Source organism: Mustela lutreola, chromosome 5, assembly GCF_030435805.1.
Source record: "Mustela lutreola isolate mMusLut2 chromosome 5, mMusLut2.pri, whole genome shotgun sequence".
In the NCBI taxonomy this organism is placed as follows: domain Eukaryota; kingdom Metazoa; phylum Chordata; class Mammalia; order Carnivora; family Mustelidae; genus Mustela; species Mustela lutreola.
In genome coordinates, this window is record NC_081294.1 from 41,871,466 (window position 1) to 41,891,494 (window position 20,029).

Below are 20,029 nucleotides of genomic sequence, written 5' to 3' on the forward strand. Positions count from 1 at the left end.
CATCTACTTGTGATTTCTCTCTGTCAAATAAATAAATAAAATAAAAAAAAAAAAAGAAAAGAAAACCCACTGATGATCTTAAATGAGGTTGGAATTATATTTCATATTTATTCTTACATTTTTATTCACATCTTAAAAGGCAACTCTGGCTGTTGGGGCCTTCAGTAGAGAGAATAGGTTACACTGAGGGCAAAACCCCTTAACGTCCCAGCTGACCTTTTCCCATTCTGGGCCTTCATTCCCCAGCTACAAAGCGGAGGTGGGAAGGAATGGGGTCCCAAGAAATCAGCGATAAAGACCTTGCCCCTCCACCGCAAACGCAGAACACTTAACAGCTCTAGACAGAACTTCTGTATTTCTCCTGACACTTTTTCCTCCCTACGCTTTCCGAGTTAGGGTGGAAAACCGGTAATAAGACCTCACAGGCGCAAGCCGAGGAGGACTCGCCCTAAGAAACTGGGACTCGTGGCGGTGCTGCCCAGAGCAGCCAATCGCGAGGAGGAGAGCAGCCAGGGGGCGGTACCCCCGCGGACTGTGCCGCGTCATTGGCTGGCGGCCGCGTCGATCGCCGGCGGGGCCACGTGACTGCCACCTCCGGAGCGTTTGTAAGGGCTGGGTCTTCCGCACCTCTCGGTCGGTAGCTCCCGGCAGCTCCACGCGGTCCCGCCCGGGCCCCGCCTTTTTCGGGGGCCGGGCGATGGGCGGGGAAGGGGACGCGCGGGTTAAAGGGAGGCCGGTCCCGGACCGGGCTATCCCTGACTGCGCTGGGGTGTCCGCTCAGTCTCGCCACGGCGGAGGACGTGCCGCGAGCCCTCGGTGAGCCGGGAGCCCCCAGACTGAGAGGTGAGCGGAGGGGAGGGGGCGCGAGAAGGGAGGAGGGAGAGGTGCCGGCCTGCGCGCGGTCAGAGGGTCCCTCTTGCGGGCATCTCGGCCTGTGTCGGAGTCGTGGTGGGAGGAAGCGAGGGCGTCGTGGCCAGGCCGTGGTAGGTGGGCGTGCGTTGGGGTTGCACCCTCTGTAAGCACGGGCGATCAACCCCGCCTTCTCCAACCGTGGCGATCCAGACTCTGCTTCTCAGCAAGCCACCTCCTACCCCACACACATCCCGCACCTCCTATGGTGCTGTTCTGCCGGAGTCCTCATCTAGCCGTCTGGAACCCAGATAACTGGGAGAAAGACCGAGGAGATTGGAGCCGCCACCACTACCCAGCCTCCCACCCTTGGACGGATGGGGAAACTGAGGCTTGGACATGCAAGAGGACTTCATTATCTTGGTTTTTAAAACCATACACACCTGGTTAAGTACAAATCAGGAACTGTACTTCTTCGAAGACTAAGTTGAAATTCTTTCACTGGATGGATGGGGCCACTGAAGGGACACAGAGGGCCAGATCCTTGCCCGACATTATACAGCAAGTCCTTTGCAGAGCTAGGACTTGTACACAGACAGCTCTCCCAAACTCAGAGAATATCCGGCTAGGCCCTTTCTTTGCACAGGTTGGGGACCACGTGAGTTAGAAGCATATAGAACTTAAACTTTCCGGCACCCATTCTAGTTCCTTTTTTCCATTTCCTTATAAAGAGGACCTTCCGGTTCTCTTTATAAAAAATCTGGAACTAATGTGATATCCAATATTGGATTAAGCAGAAATTCTTGTTGTTGAATGTCAAGTGAGTAAGAAATGGAGAGCCAAGCCTGTTGGAAGAAATAAGCCCATTTGTTTTCCTTTCAAGAATCTCCAAGGACAGAGTAGGAGCTGTCGTGTTTTTGAACAAATGCTATGTGCCCAGGCACTGTGTTAAGTACTTGGGTTAGCTTTATACAACTTGCAAGTCAGCCCATTTTATAGGTGAGAAATTGATGCTGGCTAAAATGAAGTTTTTCACCAGTGCCATGTAGTTGTTGAATAGTGTAGCTGAGATCTGAATAGAGATCTGTCTGACTCCAGTAGCTACCCAGTGATTCTCCTAGTGTGGCCCTCACCTCCCTGGCTCTGAGTCACCCAGGGTGCAGTCTTGGATCTCATTCCTGAATTTGCCTGAGAATCTGAATTTTAAAAGATCTCTGTATTTGAATATCATTATACTATAATATGCTGCCTCCCTGGGGGAAGATCTAGAGTTTACATATTCCAGGCTTTGGACAGGTCTAGATTAGATCTATGAGGGGTGAGCATTTTGAGCACTGACGTTACCTTTACTGAGCATAAACTGCCAAGCAGATGGTTACCAAACCATCTTGACATGGCTTTTTCTTGACATGGCTTTGTTATGGTGAATGAAGGTGGAGAGAGAGGGGTCACTGCTTTTTCCTTACTCCATAGCTGTTAAGCTATCACTCATCCATTCACTCAAGAAATACTTGTTAAGCACTGGTTAGGTGCTGTACCTGGGTCAAGATATAGGAGATACAGCTGTGAACAAAACAGAGCAAGTTTCTATGCCCTCATAAGACAGTTAACCCTGAGTGAATGAATGAATGTATACAGTGCGAGATGGTGAGAAGGGCCATGGAGAAAAATAAAGCAGGGCAGGGATGGGCCCGGGAAGGAGACATGGTGATGGCAGTGGTGCTATTTTAGAAGTTGTGTGTGGGAGGGAACTCATTATGACAGTAGTTGGGCAGAAACCTACAAGAAGCAAGAAGCAGGGGCGCCTGGGTGGCTCAGTGGGTTAAGCCACTGCCTTGGGCTCAGGTCATGATCTCGGGGTCCTGGGATCAAGTCCCGCATGGGGCTCTCTGCTCAGCAGGGGGCCTGCTTCCCTTCCTCTCTCTCTGCCTGCCTCTCTGCCTGCTTGTGATCTCTCTCTGTCAAATAAATAAATAAAATCTTAAAAAAAAAAAAAAAAAAAAGAAGCAAGAAGCAAAGCCATGAACATAGCCCCAAGCAGCATTCCAGTTAGAGGGCCAGCAGAAGTGGATGGAGGTAGGAACCTGCTTGGCATGTTTGACTCTTGGCTGGGGTATGAATTACTCTAACCAAAGTGTAGTTACAGAGGTAAATTTTACATTGTTCCTCCTGATAGAAAAGGAAAATGAAAATGTTACCACTGCGTGGGTGTCATATGAAAGATAAAAGTAATTTTATTATTAATCCTTTACCAAACCTGCTTCAATAATGTGTATATTGCTTCAAGCAGTAAAATTAGTAAATTAGTAAAATTAGTAAGGTTCAGAAATGAGTTGAGCACTTAACCATGAACTGTTGATTTGATCTAGCTCTTAAAACTTCATAGCAAGGAAACAGATTTGGGGGTAAAGTGGTATTTTAGAAAGGGAGGGAACCCTGGAAATTGGAAAATGAGGGTTGAGAATCTGGTCCTACTAGTTGAGCGAGTGACTGGAGGAAAGGATTCATAATCCCTTCTCAGATTTATTGAGGAGGCAAATGGGAGATGTATATGAAATCTTCTGGAAAGCAGTGAATTACTGTTAAGGAACTATTTAATAGTTTGATCCTTGTTTTACATTAAGTTATTTTCCTCTTGGGTATTTTACTTTTCTGTCTTACATTGGGCTTTATACCAGAAACAGTATGTCATAGCACTTGTGCTACTCCCCTAAGCTTTATGGTGGTTCTACTTTTTGCATCACAGACAAAAGTGAACATTGTTAATTACTGGTGATGACTGGGAAATAAGACTTTTTTGTCTTCATTACATTTACTTGAAACTCCACCTTTATTTCAATAAATATAGGTATACCACTGTATACCAATGGGAGGCACTGTATCGGGTCTTGGGTTATGTAGGAATGAGGATGACTTGGTGTTTGCCTTTAAATATGCACTCTAGTTTGAAAGACATGTGACTTTGAGTGCTAAGTAGTTATATGGAATATGTCAGAGTACATAGCCAAAGAAGTTTTAACCCCTTTGTCCTCTGGCATTTGAGGTGGGCTTTAAAGGAGTAGGAAAAGGACCAAGATAGTTGGAGATAGAAGGAACAGGCATTCCAGATGAATGAACAACATGAGCGAAGACCTAGAGAACATAGGATGCTTAATATTTTCAAGGACTGGTGACTAGAACCGTCGTGCTTGGAAGGAAGCAAAAGAAAGGCAGGTTCAGCTCATTTATGGAGAGAAACCTATACTAAACTTTTTAGATTATATGCTGTAGGAGGTGGGGAGCCATTGCAGATTTTTGAAGAGTGTATCCAGATGGTTTGCTCTCATGTTGTTAATGAATTCTGCTTTTGAAGAAGAGGCAGCATTCGTGGTGGTTAAAAAATGTTGGTTCCGGGATGTCTGGGTAGCTCAGTTGGTTGGGAATCTGCCTTCGGCTGAGGACATGATCCTGGAGTCCTGGGATCAGAGTCCCAAGTCTGGCTCCTTGCTCGGCAGTGAGCCTGCTTCTCCTTCTGCCTGCCTTCTCCCCTATTTGTGCTCTCTCTTTCTCTCTGAAAAATCAATAAAATCTTAAAAAACAAAAACAATGTTGTTCCCATTAAGTTTTTAAGGCTAAAATATGTCTGTAATTTTCAAGTAGTTGAATGGAAAAAACCCTGAACAGGTATGTTTGCAGAGTGCAAAAGTGCAGATGTAGCAAAACTTTAACAATGAATGAATTGTTAAGTTGTGTAATAGGAAATGTGAATATACCAGTGTTCCATGTATCATTCTTTTAACTTTTCTGAAGATTTGAAAAGTTTCAAAATAAGCAGTCCAGAGACAGAATAGGTATGAATCAGACAGGCTTTGGTTCCAGGCACCGTACCACTGCTTACAAGCAGTGTGGGTCCTGGGATATTATTTCCAGACTACACAGACCACACCAGTTACAGTCTAGTTAGTTGAGATTTTTCCACATAAGTGAAGAGAGTCTTTTGGTGGAAGACTTGTTCACAGCAATATTACGTTAATGTTAATACTTCTCAAGTTTTCCACAAACTTTAGATCTAGGTTATTTTATATGATTGCTGCTTCTTTCCCCTTCTCTGTCTGCTTTTAGATTATTCGGTATTTTCTGTGATTCTGTTTTTATCTCCTTTGTTGGTTTATTGGCCATAACTCTTTGTGATTAATGGAATTGCATTGGGGTTTATAGTAGAAATCCTTAATTTATCACAGCCTACTTTCAGAGATAGTAAACCATTTCATGTATAGGATAAGAACTTTTTAGTACTATGCTTCCTTTCCTACTTTTGTTTGGGTTAAAATAGATATTAAACATAAAATTGGGGGCGCCTGGGTGGCTCAGTTGGTTAAATGACTGCCTTTGGTTCAGGTCATGATCCCAGGACCCTGGGTTTGAACCCTGCATTGGGTTCCCTGCTACCTGCTTGTGCTCTCCCACTCTCTGTCAAATAAATAAATAAAATCTTAAAAAAAAGAAAAACTGGCCATTTTAACCATTTTAAACTTACAGTTCAGTGCATCAAGTATGATTCACAATGTTGTGTAACTATCAGTAGTTGTTACTTTTAAAACTTAAAATAGACTGTAACCATTAAGAAAGAAATCATTCCCTGCAGTCCCTGGTAATCTCTAATCTATTTTCTGTCTCTGTAAATTTGCCTATTGTAGATACCTCATGTATGCAGAATCATACAGTGTTTGTCCTCTTGTGCCTGGCTTCTTTCACTTAGCAACACGGGTTCAGAGTTCATCCATGATGTAGATGAAGAGTATCAGAACTACATTCCTTTTTAGTGGCTAAACACTATTCCATTGTATGGCTTGTGCCACAATGTTTATCCTATTATCTGTGGGTGGATACTTTGGTTGTTTCCACCTTTGGGCTGCTGTGAATAATGCTATTATAAACGGGGGCATACAAATATTTCAGTCCCTGTTTTTAATTGTTTTGGGGAGTGCTTATATCCCTAGGAGTGGAATTGTTGGGTCATATAGTAATTCTCTGTTTGAGAAATTACCAGACTGTTTCCCACAGGGGTTGTACCATTTTATATTCCCACCAGCAGTGTATCAATTACCTTTCAGAGAAACAGAACTCAGATTTTAGAAGGCAAAGGTAATTCTTTTTAGACTTTTTTTGGTTAAAATAACTTTTTAAAAATAGAAATCAGGGGCGCCTGGGTGGCTCAGTGGGTTAAAGCCGCTGCCTTCGGCTCAGGTCATGATCTCAGGGTCCTGGGATCGAGTCCCGCATCGGGCTCTCTGCTCAGCAGGGAGCCTGCTTCCTCCTCTCTCTCTCTGCCTGCCTCTCTGTCTACTTGTGATTTCTCTCTGTCAAATAAATAAATAAAATCTTTAAAAAAAAAAATAGAAATCAGTCTGTCCATAACAAAATATTTATTAAATGCCTTCCGTGTGACAGATTTTATGCTAAGTATTGTGAGAGTTTGCAAAAAGTATAAAACATCTCCTTGAACAATTTATAATGTAGTTGAGAGGGTAAAGCATATATTCAGCTCATTCATTGAACATCTAAATAATGGAAATTCAGAGAAAAAGAGATACTATTTATGTGTTAATGACCAACATACTCTCATTTATTTTTCCAGTTAACGCTTCCCTCTTGGGCTTGACACCCCATTTCTTTCTTTTCTTTTCTTTCTTTCTTTCTTTCTTTCTTTCTTTTTTTTTTAAAGATTTTATTTATTTGACAGACAGAGATCACAAGTAGGCAGACAGGCAGGCAGAGGTAGGGAAGAAGGGAAACAGGCTCACAGGCTCCCTGCTGAGCAGAGAGCCCAGTGCAGGGCTCAATCCCAGGACCCTGGGATCATGACCTGAACCAAAGGCAGAGGCTTTAACCCACTGAGCCACCCAGGCACCCAACACCCCATTTCTAAGTGCTCACTGGACTCACTGGAGTCATTTGAACATCTAAGGGAAATGTCAAACCTGTGAAACCTAAAGTCAAACTTTTTGTTGTCTCCTTTCTTTCCACTTCCTCCTCCATGCTCCTAGACATCATTCTTCCTTTTGTGTGTGGTCCACCTCACAATTTGTGTTAGACTTGTCCTTCTCCGTTATTGTCTCTTGTCTAGTTGTACCACCAAAATGTCAAGCCTCTTGCACCCCTGCCCCGCCCTGGAGTTCATGCCTTTGTCAGCCATAGTGCATAGGATGAAGTCCAGGCTTTTGGGGATCAAATGAGAAACTAATCTTTCAGTCTAGTCTTAATCTCCTGCAGCTTCACCCCAGGGATCTGGCATTCTGGGTGATGTTTTCCTGGGCCTTGGATTATCCTGGGACCTTTCACTGGCCTCAGTTTCCTTTCCTTTCTTACTTGCAACTTTTTCACATTGGCCTGCGCCCTATGCTGCACTCTCCGAATATGCCAGACCTCTGTTGATGGCACTTAGACTGTGATAGCTCATCGTTTATCATTGTCTTAACCCTCTGATTGTGTGGAGAAACTGGGGTTCTTATTCATTTTAGCAAGAACTTACTGATCCTTCTGTGCTGAGTTGTTTTTGTTACTGGAAATACTGTATGTGTGAGAAAGACTATAATAGTTTCTTTAGTTTATAAATACATAGTATAATAGTGCTATGAAGAAATAAAGCCAGGTAAGGGTTTAGAGAAGGATGGGGTGGAGTATTATTTTATTTGGAATGATCAAGGAAGGTCTCTCTAAGGAGATAATACTCCGTTGAGATCTGAAGGATGAGAAAAACCCTGCAAAGATCTAGGGATGATTATTCCAGGCAAAGAGAACTTGAGCAAGTGCAAAGACCCTGGAAAAAGAGTCAAGTTGGCATGTTCCAGAAACAGCAAGAAGGGCAGTAGGAAATGAAGGTAGAGAGGTAGGCAGGGCTCAGATTTCATAGGCAATTAGAGTGGCCCAAATAAGATGGTGGAGGGGAGTGAAAAGTGGTTAAATTCCAGGTACTTTGGGCAGTGGGGAGAAGATGGATAGCTATCTGAGATGGAGCAGACAGGACTTGTTGATGGATCATATATAGGATTGGTGGGGTAGGGAAAAGAAAGATTGACCCCTTGGTTTGGGGTCTAGGTTCTGATGCATTGTTTCTATCACAGTGATTAGCTTATAGTAGGTGCTTAGTAAATATTTATGATGTAATGAAGACCAGGACTCCCATAGAAAAGTCAACCTCTAGGAGCTCCCATAGAAAAGTCAACCAATCCAGCATTGGAAGGCTTGTTGACACTAATGAACATTTGTAGAATAAGCAAAGGTTGCAAACCCACGGAACAAAGATGGGTCTGAATTTTCATCTGATGGGGAACAGTCTTTCCTTTTGCTTCAGGAGGCCTGCCCTCTCACAGCATTAGCTTCTCAGTCTAGGGCCTGGAACAGTTTGCCTAGGCTCCAGCCATTTTGGCTGCAGGTACCTGTGAATAGGTTGGAGACGGGAGCTATGGTCTTCCCTGGATTTGTCTGGCAACAGTGGGTTGGAGGATGGGATGGCACTGTGTAAATGGAGACTCTACCTTAGTTGTACCTGTTTATGGTTTAGTTTTTTCCAAACAACCTTAAGTTCTTTCTTTATTCATAAAAGACAAAAAAGCTAAACTATTAATTGCTTAGTAGGAAAAGAAATATTAGCATAACAGAAGATGTGATAAGATAACATATAATTATTTACCAAATGAGTGATATTTTAAATCCTTCCCAGAAACCTTCAGGGACTCTGTACGGCCTACAGATCAAAGTCTGCCTTTTTTAAGCTGGCATACAGAATCCTCCAGAATCTCTCCCAGGTACCTTCTCAGCTTCCTCTTTAACCAATTTCCCATGTGCGTCTGGTGCTTGAAACATTCTAATTTCTGATTCTTTTCTGCCAATCTCAGAACGATCTTTGAGTTTTCTTCTCCCTCATACATTTTCCAAGTCCTCTTTTACTCTTTCAACTCCGACCCAGACTTTAGAGCCCAGGTGAGACATGAGACAGGTTCTTCGCTTGAAGCCTTTCTAAACGCTTCCAGCTCCTGGAGATTTCTCCCCTGTGCAGATGCTTTGATCATGGTGGTCGGCGGCTTCGGTTTTATGTGGCAGCGAGTGTGGCATATACAGACAGGTCGAGCAAAGCATGACTATGGAGCCATTTTGTTTCAGAGGCTGACTTTACCGCTCTCCTCTGAACATAATTGCCATCTGAAAGGGCATTTCAGTTTCACGAATTGCACAACTGGTATATAAGCACTGTTAGTTAAAATCCTATGCTGTAATTACCAAAAGTAGACATAGTTTTGCTTCTATCCAAATCTTCAAAAGGAAGTTTGCTGACCACTGTTGGGCATATACAGAAGAGGTGTAACCTCTCTTCTAGTCCATTGCTCTAACCTCTTGGTAATTCACATGGATATTGTGCCAGAGCTGCTGGTACCCATCTGGATCAGACCACCTTCTAGGTGGTCACAGCTGTGTGTGTGCTGTTGAAGAAGGAAGTTCAGAAATGTCTTTCCTTTTTGTGTTGCCTGAGCTACTACTGTTATTTAATGTATGCATATGTAAATGTATTTTTCAAATGGTTTTTTAAAAAAGATTTTTATTTATTTACTTGACAGAGAGGGAAGGATCACAAGTAGAGCAGCAGGCAGAGAGGGGGGGGGGAGGCAGGCTCCCTGCTGAACAGAAAGCCCAATGTGGGGCTCGATCCCAGGACCCTGAGATCATGACCTGAACTGAAGGCAGAGGCTTAACCCATTGAGCCACCCAGGTGACCCTCAAATGGTTTTTTTCCCCACTTCGGATTCCTGCAAAGTAATGTGGAAAGCTTGAATGTTTTCCTCTTGAACCTTTCCTCTTCTCACTCTCAGTGATCAGTGTTATTAGAGGGAGAAACTAGCCTAGATGTTACAGTAGAATCATGTTTTGTTAAACTTAATGGAATGTATAGTTTGTATTTCAACCTCCTTAAAATGGATGTCTGGCTATAAGCTCTATTCCAAGGATAAACACTGTCATTTCTTAATGTTCACGGAGCAATTGATGAATACTATAATTGAAAGCAGTAATTGTCTTGGGGAAGTGAGAGGATTTTTGTGCAAAAAGGGGTATTTGAAAAATATGTTCCTGAGTAGATATTTCCACTTGAAAATAAATATTGCTTTGCATCCTCCTTTTTTCTGTATTTGAGTTATTTGCTTAGCCAATGTTGTAGTTCCTATTTTAGAAAGCATATTCCTGGACATCTTGGAGGATAGAAAGACTACTTAGAGTGGAGCTTGTTCCCAAGGAGCTTAGTTTGTATGAAAGTCATACCTACAATTTAGTTTAAGGCAATTTTTAATGTAGTTTTATGTTGCTTTGGGTTTTAAAATAGTGTGAAAGGGAAAAAATATGTAGTGTTGAGAATTTTAGGAGGTGAGTAGGACTGATGATGGAAACTATAGATGGCTTTTAGATTCAGACTGATGGCTGTTATCAGTTCCACTTCTAGGACTGTTTGTGAACGAATACCTAAATTTTTGAGAGCTAGAGATGAAAAGGACCGTGGCCAAGATTATAGTGAATGGAGAGTAGGGTACAAGTTTGTAGTTACCAGTGCTAGGTAGGTGAAAGTGGGATGTGTAGGGTAGCTGAATTCTAACGTGTTTGGAAGTATCTGAGGTTAGAGAAAGCTAATTAGATAGGTGGTAGGAATAGCACCATGCTCAAAAAGAGCTATGCTTAGAGTCCTAAAATCTAGATTTTGTTACCCAGCTCAGTCATTTACAAGCTAAATAAATTACTACATTAGGCAAGTCTTTTCACTTTTATAATCTACCTATATTCAAAGTGGATCTCTTGGGGTGCCTGGGTGGCTCAGTTGGTGAAGTGACTGACTCATGATTTTGGCCCAAGTCGCGATGTCAGGGTCATGATATCTAGCCCTGTGTCAGGCTCTATGCCTTTCGTGGAACCTGCTTAAGATTCTCTCTCTCCCTCTGGCTCTCCCTCGTCCTTCCCCTCATGCTCTCTCAAAAATAAGTAAGTAAGCAAATAAATAAATAAATATTGGGCTTCTTATAGATAGCATATAGTTGGGTTTTATTTATTAAATTTAACCTAAAACTCACTACCTTTTAACTGACATGTTTAGACTTTTCACAGTTGTAATTATTTTTGTTTGTTTTAAATTCTACCATCTTGCAAGCTGTTCCCATTGTGTTCCACCTACTTTTGGTTCTTTTTTTCCTTTCTTTGCTTTCTTTCGGATTGAAAAATTTTTATGATCCTGTTTTCTCTCTACAGTTGTCGTATTATTTGTATTTTTAAAAAATTAGTGGTTACTCTTGGGTTTACAATATACATCTGCCTTCAAATAATAGTTTATCACTTCATATCTAGTTTAAGACCTTACAATTCCCAATTCCTCCACCCATTTTTTGTGCTATTTTTATATAGTTTATACAATTTTACATTTATATATTTTATTTTGCATATGCAAAATGCATTCCTGTTGTTACTTAGAGGTTTATCTTTTAGAGCAATTAAAGATATTATAAATTTTAAAATGGATTTTATTTTCATGTGTTCTGTTCCTGGACTTTATTTCTTTCATTTCTTTGTTGTGTATTGTGTGGACCTATTTCTGTCTGATATATGTAAATACGGTAGCACTGGTCTACTGGAAGTTCTCTTAGTATTTGTCTGAGAAAGTTTTTATTTCTCCATCTCTTAAAAGATATTTTCTCTGGTTATAGAATTGTTGACAGCTGTTTTTCTGTGATAAAGGCATTACCCCGTTATCTTCTGATGTTTCAAATGAGAAATCAGTTATAATTTTTGTCTTTGTTCCTGTGCATTTTAATTTGGCTGTCTCAGATGTTATCTTTGTCTTCAGGATTTTATCTTTGCTTTTAGCAGCTTGAGTATGATATGTGTAGGTGTGGGATTTTGTTTTATTTTTGTTTCTAAATTTGTTGTTTTTGGTATTCTCTGAGATTCTTGGATCTATAGTTTGGTGTCTGTCTTTAATTTTGGAAAATTCTTGGCTACTGTGTCTTCAGATATTTTTTTCTGCTCATTCTTTGTCCTCTCCTTTTGGGATTCCAATTATACATAAGTTAGATTGCTTAATATGTCCCATAGCTCTTGGATATTCTCTTACATTATTATTATTTTTTAAAAATTCTGTTTTTTTCCTTTCTTTTTCAGTTTGGGTAATTTCTTTTGACTGGTCCTTGATTTCATGAATTCTTTCTTTGACTCTGTCAAATATGTTGATGACCCTGTCAAAGGCATTCATTCTTCATGCATTAACTGTGTTTTTCACTTTTAGTATTTCATTTCAATTCTTTTTTACAGTTTCCATCACTCTGTTGCATTTTCTAGTATTAATTTTTATTTTTTTCCTTCCCAGATAGCAGCCATGTCAGGCAAGATTAAGATTTTGTTTTTGCCTCTTTGCCTCTTTTGCGCATCTTAGGTTTGGAAAAGCCTTTTGACCCAGGAATCACCAAGAGCTGTTCCAAAATAGAAGGACATAAGAAAAGTACTCAAACTAGGTTGGCCTGAGTAGGAAGTAAGAAGAGAGTTATAGACGGGTTGCATTGAGGAATGAAGAGCTGCTGTGTGTATCCATAAATCTGATTGACTTGCTCAGGGTAAGTGGTCATCTAAATCTGTTCTTTTCTTCTTTATAACTTAATAAGATCATAAAGTAACTATTATTTCACTCTCGTTAAATGGGATGACCAGCTATAGCCCCTTCATCCAAACAAAATTAATGTGTGTTATTTTTACAGTAAAGGGTGTTTTTTTCTGTCAATTCCAAAACAGGAAATTTTCTGAGTCTTCCATCTAATATATTTTAATCTCTGTTTGGCCACAGTCATAAAGTTGTATATTCATTTGTCCTTTGATTCATTCAAATATGTTGTAAGTCTCCTGTCTCAGAGTTGTACATTTGTTGGTAATTACAGCGGTGAACAAGATATCCTTTCCTCCAGGAACTGGAGAGACTCTTACTTAACTAACACAAAAGTGTGATTAGTACTATTATGAAGCTGCAAAATGCTATGGGATACAGAGAGTATAGTGATTCACTTGGGCTAGGGGACTGGTCATTGCTTTGTATAAGAGGTAGTATTTTAACTGGGTATAAAAATGATTCGAACCTTGATGGTCAGAGAGGTTGCTCGCCATTCAAGCTAAGCAAACAGCTAACACAAAGACATTCACTTGTGAAGTATCTGGTAAGCAGTTTATGGTCTATTACAAGAAAAGGACCATCTTAGTTTCAGGGACTTGCAGGTAGCAGTGAAGGTTTTGTGGTATACCAGGGAGTGAAAAACTTGGAACGAAGACAGTGATAGTGGCAGGGGACAGGCCATCCTGATACCTTTTCTGGAGGGGAAAACTGCAAGGGGAGCCAGGCAGAGATGGAGAGGAATTCTTGATAGTTTATACTTTGGGAAGTCCTATACCTAATGACTTATTTGCTTTGACTTGGCTGGTTTTGGTCTGGTTTTGTTCTTGTTTTCCCTGACCAAGACATACGAGGCTCAAGTAAAGAAAGTGAATCTGATACTTGCCCCCAAACTGAACTTCCTCTTCACTCTCACAAAAGACAAATAGAACTGTTAAAATGTGTGAGCGCTGAGAATTACTTAATCCATTAATTCTGGTGTTTTCTTCAAGGTAGAAGGCTGAAGCGTCTATCTCCAGAAATGTCTTTGGAAAGGAAAGAGCAAAATGATCTGTCACCCAAGAATTCAGTTGAAGAAAACCAGCAAAACCTTTCTCTATCTGATATGCATCTGGAGCTCGAAAGGGGCTCAGGTACTGCCTTGAAGCAATTTGAAGCAAGTGATCAAAGCACACCTTACCATAGGATCCACATGGAGCCTCAAGAGAAGTCAACTACTGACTTCAAGCAATTCGTCATTAAAAAACTGCACAAGAGTTGCCAGTGTAGTTCAACCAGAGCCAAAAATATGATTTTGGGTTTCCTTCCTGTTTTGCAGTGGCTCCCAAAATATGATCTGAAGAAAAACATTTTAGGGGATGTGATGTCTGGCTTGATCGTGGGCATCCTATTAGTGCCCCAGTCCATTGCTTACTCCCTGTTGGCTGGCCAAGAACCTATCTATGGGCTGTATACCTCTTTTTTTGCCAGCATCATTTATTTCTTATTGGGTACCTCCCGTCACATCTCTGTGGGCATTTTTGGAATATTGTGCCTTATGATAGGTGAGGTAGTTGACCGAGAACTACTCAAAGCCGGCTATGACACTGCTGAGGGCATGCCTTCTCATTTCGGGATGGTTTCAAATGGGAGTGAGCTGTTAAACCAGACATTGGACTGGATGTGTGACAGAAGCTGCTACGCGATCGCGATCGGCAGCACGGTGACCTTCCTGGCTGGAGTTTACCAGGTAAGAAACCGTGGCATGAGTCATTCTTTCTAGCAAAAGCAGTCCCTGTACTTGAAATCTCAGATCTCTCAGGGGTCTCAGAGAGTGTAATAATTAAAGCTGTCATTCATTGAATGCTCAGGACATGTGAGGGATAGAGCCCAAATTCAAGCCCTGGTTTGACTCCGCAGGTAAGATAAGGCTGCTTCTCTTCTCTCAACCTTAGGCAGCCTCTTAACCAAGGAATTTCAGTCAGCCAGATTGTCATTATCTGGTTGTAAAAACGTTGACCAGCTAGGAACCTCAGATCACTCAGGACAACTCCGTCATTTTACATGTTGAAAAACGCTGGGTTTGCTTGTGATGATGTGTGGTTGCTTATCAGCAGAGTCAGCATGAACAAACCAGGAGGAGGGTAACAGGCTACAGGTTGGCAAAGGGAGGAGGGCAGGTGGTTTCAAATTGTAGATGCCCCACCTTTAGATTTGTTGCTCTGATGAGTGATTCTCACCAAAGATGGCAATTTTCTTGGACTTCTGGGGAACAATTGAGAACCACCATTTCGTATTATTAGCCAGAAGAAAGGATTAGAAAATTAGATTCTCTTCGGGTCTCCCATAGAATCTGCTAAGCGACCATTATCATCCTGCCCCTGTCTTTTGGCCTCCAGGCATCAATGCCAGCATTAAACCTCTTCTCCGTTATAGGCATTTGGTTCCAGTGTGGACTGGGGGAGGGAGAGTAGCTCCTTTCATGTGGTATTCGGTGAAGAGGAGAGGCAGAAGCGGGTGACGGGCAGAAGAGTGGGGGGCTCTGCGGGGTCTGTTTGCTTTTTTATTATTATGTCTCACCAGTGAGAATAGGCTCAGAAGAATTCTGAGGAATCGTTGGGAAGAGGAAAAAATAAAGAAATGAAAAAGTTTTGTCTTTGAGGATGCGGATTTGGTATGGGAGGCAGTTTGGCACCAGCACATACACACTGAATGAGAAGAGTTTCTCAGAGAAGAGTAAAACTTCACTTTTATAGTACTGATTCGTAATTTACTGAAAACACATGGGTTTTTTAATTAGGAGAATTTTTCCAGGTTGAGTTTTTATAATTTCCTGTGGATCCTTAAGAATTTTTTCTTTTCCAAAGAGGTCTGAACTTTATTCATGCTTAAGACACATTGAAGAAGAAGGTAGTAATCTTCAGTTCTTGTCTCATGCGGGCTGAGTAACAGTGTGACTTTGGGCTAGTTTCTTAGCCCTCTGCGTGTCAGTAGAACGAGAGGACTGATGTACAGTTGAAGTTTTTCCTACCTCTGACATTTTGTGATGCTGCAGGTACATCTCCATGCAAAGCAATGCCAGGGTATTTATTTAGAGGGTTTAGAGCTCTTTTCCACTTACATTTAACACTTATATATCCTTCCTTCTAGGTAGCGATGGGCTTCTTCCAAGTGGGCTTTGTTTCTGTCTACCTCTCAGACGCCTTGCTGAGTGGATTTGTCACTGGTGCCTCCTTCACTATTCTTACGTCTCAGGCCAAGTATCTCCTTGGGCTCAGCCTTCCTCGGAGCAGTGGTGTGGGCTCGCTCATCACCACTTGGATACAAATCTTCAGAAACATCCATAAGACCAATCTCTGTGATCTCATTACCAGCCTTTTGTGCCTTTTGGTTCTCTTGCCAACCAAAGAACTCAATGAGCACTTCAAGTCCAAGCTTAAGGCACCAGTTCCAACTGAACTCATTGTCGTTGTGGCAGCCACATTAGCCTCTCATTTTGGAAAACTAAATGAGAAATACAATACCAGTATTGCTGGGTCTATTCCCACAGGGTTCATGCCACCAAAAGCACCCGACTGGAACCTAATTCCTAGTTTGGCTGTAGATGCAATAGCTATTTCAATCATTGGTTTTGCTATCACTGTATCACTTTCTGAGATGTTTGCCAAGAAACATGGCTACACGGTCAAAGCCAATCAAGAGATGTATGCCATTGGCTTTTGCAATATCATCCCTTCCTTCTTCCACTGCTTTACTACTAGCGCAGCTCTTGCAAAGACCTTGGTTAAAGAATCAACAGGCTGCCAAACTCAGCTTTCTGGTGTGGTGACAGCCTTGGTTCTTCTCTTGGTCCTCCTGGTAATAGCTCCTTTATTCTATTCCCTTCAGAAAAGTGTCCTTGGTGTAATCACCATTGTAAATCTCCGGGGAGCCCTGCTTAAATTTAAGGATCTGCCCAAGATGTGGAAGGTTAGCAGAATGGATACAGTTATCTGGTTTGTTACCATGCTGTCCTCTGCACTGATAAGTACTGAAATCGGCCTGCTTACTGGGGTTTGTTTTTCTATGTTTTGTGTCATTCTCCGCACTCAGAAGCCAAAGACGTCATTGCTTGGTTTGGTGGAAGAGTCTGAAATCTTTGAATCCATGTCTGCTTACAAGAATCTTCAGACTAAGCCAGGCATCAAGATATTCCGTTTTGTAGCCCCTCTCTACTACATAAACAAAGAATGTTTTAAATCCGCTTTATACAAAAAGACTCTCAACCCAGTCTTAGTAAAGGCCGCTCGGAAGAAGGCCGCAAAGAAAAAGATCATGAAGGAGACAGTGATTCTCAGTGGAATCCAGGACGAAGTTTCCATGCAACTTTCCCTTGATCCCTTGGACCTTCATACCATAGTGATTGACTGTAGCGCAATACAGTTTTTAGATACAGCAGGGATCCATACACTGAAAGAAGTTCGTAGAGATTATGAAGCCATTGGCATCCAGGTTCTACTGGCTCAATGCAATTCCTCTGTGAGGGATTCCCTGGCCTGTGGAGAGTATTTCAAAGAGGAAGAAGAAAATCTCCTCTTTTATAGTGTGTATGAAGCAATGGCCTTTGCAGAATATCAGAATCAGAAAGGAGTATGTATTTCCAATGGTCTGAGCCTTTCCAGTGATTGAGAATGTAGATGGAAAGAAGAATGATGTCTAGCCAATAGGTTAAGGTTTGAAGAATGTAACATTTTGTAGTTCCACAGTGGAAACTGTTGCACTTGAAATTTTAACCTGGGGCACTTGGGTGGTTCTGTCGGTTAAGCGTCTGCCTTTGGCTCAGGTCATGATCCCAGGGTCCTGGCATTGAGCCCCACAATGGGCTCCCTGCTCAGTGGGGAGCCTGCTTCTCCCTCTCCCTCTCTGTGTGCACCCTCGCGTGCGTGTGTGCGCGCTCTCTCTCAAATAAATAAATATTTTTTAAAAAAGAAAGTTTCACCTGTTTGTTAGACATTATTCCTTTAATGCTGATGGCCTCTGTAGATAGACATATGTGGCGAAGTTTATGGTTGGGCAGAATCACAAAGAAGAAAATAATGTGGTTTCAGGCTTCCTTGCAGATATGAGGCATTCTTGGAATTACATAAATATTGAACTGTAAACTAGCCCTCAAACTCAATTACCATGCTATTGTAGAAGATAAGCGTCTGGACTCTTCCTTCAGCATCAGGAGGTAAAGCTGACATTGACGTGGGAAGTGCTGGCACCCACTTGATGTGACTCTTTGGAGAGGGAGTAGAAGGGGGGACAAGGAAACAGTGTTGTGCCTGCCCTGATACCAGCAGGTCAGGAGACTTCTGGGGCAAAGGGTTTATTCTTACTTGTACTTCTCTCTTCCCAGTCTTGGCTCCCTGGACATCAGTAGCATCTCTGGCTTGGTGTAGGAGAGCACCATTCCTTAAGGCAGGGAACCACAGGCACAGTCTTATTAGGGGTTTGGGGGCTGGGCAAGTTTGTGAAATCCTACCAGCTGGCCTCATGTTACTTAGAGCATTCTTCATGATACATTGGATGTTTTTAATCTTGCCTGTTTATTTAGGGTAAGTACGCAAGTGAAGAGCTCTTCTTCTTAATCAGCCAGAATAATAGGAATCCTCCCTGTCTTTTCTGTGATCTCAGTATTTCCCCGTTTCTGAGTATTTCTCCATCATTAAGCTCTTTGGTAGCTTTCATTCACTTAGTGTTTCTCATGGAACCTGTCTTACAGTGCTGTGGATTACCAGCGACAAGCTTGCCAGGTTAAGAGGCAGAACGCTGACTCCACAATTCTAGACAGCCATTTTAAATGAGCCTGAGGCCACTGTTAAGGATGGATTGAAAAAAGGAATGATTGATGGTTTCCTTTAAGATTTGTTTACTTAGCAGTGAATTTTTTTTCCCTTCCCATGGCATTTTAGCAAGGGTCCCTGGGGATTGACAGGCTTCTCCAAATAGAAGGTAACTATTCATCTTTACTCTTGCAGGAATATTTTATTGTAACCAATGGAAAGGAGTGCATGGAAGTGATAAGATGCTTCCAAAAGAACATCAATAATTAATTGGTAGATGTTTTACTGAAAACAAAGCTAATGCTTACTGCCATGCACCTTATTGATGTACAATAAATATGGACGACAGTGGCAGCTTTTAACTCTCTGGGTTACCTAAAACTATTATGCAGGAGGATTTAGAAACATCATATTCATACATCCCATCTTCTTTGTATATTATTTATGACAGTTGGCCACAGGTTATGGCCACAGGAATAGTTCCTTTTTAAAAGCAAGAATGTCGGACATTAAAATCTTATCATTCTGTATGTGGACCTTGATAGACAAAAAAAACAAAAAAACAAAAAAACAAAAAAAAACACCAGGTTTTCCAAAGTTAGGACTAGGAGACTAATGTATGTGAGTTTGAAACATTTAGCCACACTAATACAAGCAAAATAATAATTACAGAAATGCAAATCATTTTTTAACCTACTACATTCTAAACAACTTAAATATTTATGAGAAGCAAACCCTATGTGTAGGGCATCTGTTGGAGTGGGACACATTTAAACATATTTAGCTTCTTTGTTGGCTCCAAAAACTCCCAAGTGTTGCTATTCTATTGGTAGAACTCTGCTCATCTGTTTACATGGAAAATGCCTTTCTATTATTAAAACAAAGCTATTTCTCAAAAGAAAAGCAGATTTCTGTCTTGGAAGTGATTGACTTCATGGTTAAATATACTAAGTACTAAATTTTGACATCCTTTTAGAACTGAAGTCTAGAATTTCAGAAATATTAACTGCTATTTGTTATTTGTGGTTTTTTCCTACCTTTTGTTGGGTTTTAGCCACTACTTGCCCTTTCTATCCAGTTTTAGGAATAGTAATAGTGAAATCACAGTGTCTTGGTTAGATGTTTGTTTTTAATCCCTCTTTAACTACCCTGCCAAACCAGGTTTGAATCCAGACCATTACAGATGTCTAATGCCATGTGAGAGAGAGTAAATGAGTACATGTTCAAGATAACCCCATAATTTTGCAAACACTAGCACAGAAAAAAAAAAAAAAAAGTGTCCAAACAATCTGGAAAATGCCTTGGAATGGAGGAACAGGATCTGACTTTGACCTGACTTCTCTGTCCATATGAGGATATAAACAATTCTGGAAGTTCATGCGATTAGCAGATTCTTTTTTTTTTTTTTTTTTTAAGATTTTTATTTTATTTATTTGACAGAGAGAAAGCACAAGTAGGCAGAGAGGCAGGCAGAGAGAGAGAGAGAGAGAAAGAGCCACCCAGGTGCCCCGATTAGCAGATTCTTGAATTGTGTACTAGTTTGTTCCTCTTCGACCCAAGGAAGCAAACAAGAATCTACTTTTGGCATCCACTTGTAAACACATTTAAGATTTCACTAGAATTTATCTCACTTCTCTGCTTGGGTTGAGGCCCTTCTAAACTGACATACTTTTGATTGCTAGTATTTAAAGAAATCAAATCTGAAACCAAAATCTAACTCACCATCAAAACC

The 20,029-nt window shown here is 41.3% G+C and overlaps 1 protein-coding gene across 4 annotated transcripts; it reads left to right on the forward strand.

Moving 5' to 3' along the window:
• Window positions 1-603: 603 nt before the first annotated feature.
• Window positions 604-19,200, forward strand: SLC26A2 (solute carrier family 26 member 2). 4 transcript variants are annotated; one of them, XM_059174019.1, is made up of 4 exons: window positions 604-843; window positions 12,290-12,467; window positions 13,504-14,240; window positions 15,641-19,200. In XM_059174019.1, exons 3-4 carry the CDS (start codon window positions 13,533-13,535, stop codon window positions 17,156-17,158), a joined length of 2,226 nt encoding a protein of 741 aa, XP_059030002.1. In that variant the 5' UTR covers window positions 604-843; window positions 12,290-12,467; window positions 13,504-13,532; the 3' UTR covers window positions 17,159-19,200. The 4 variants fall into 4 exon arrangements, with proteins under 4 accessions (XP_059030002.1, XP_059030003.1, XP_059030005.1 ...); XM_059174020.1 differs by having other exon boundaries at window positions 13,508-14,240; XM_059174022.1 differs by lacking the exon at window positions 12,290-12,467.
• The last annotated feature ends 829 nt before the right edge of the window (window positions 19,201-20,029 follow it).

Coding starts and splice junctions, on each gene's coding strand:
- SLC26A2 (XM_059174019.1), top strand. CDS start 13,533: ATGTCTTTGGAAAGGAAAGAGCAAAATGATCTGTCACCCAAGAATTCA. Junction 14,241..15,640: donor TCCTGGCTGGAGTTTACCAG/GTAAGAAACCGT, acceptor CCTTCCTTCTAG/GTAGCGATGGGCTTCTTCCA.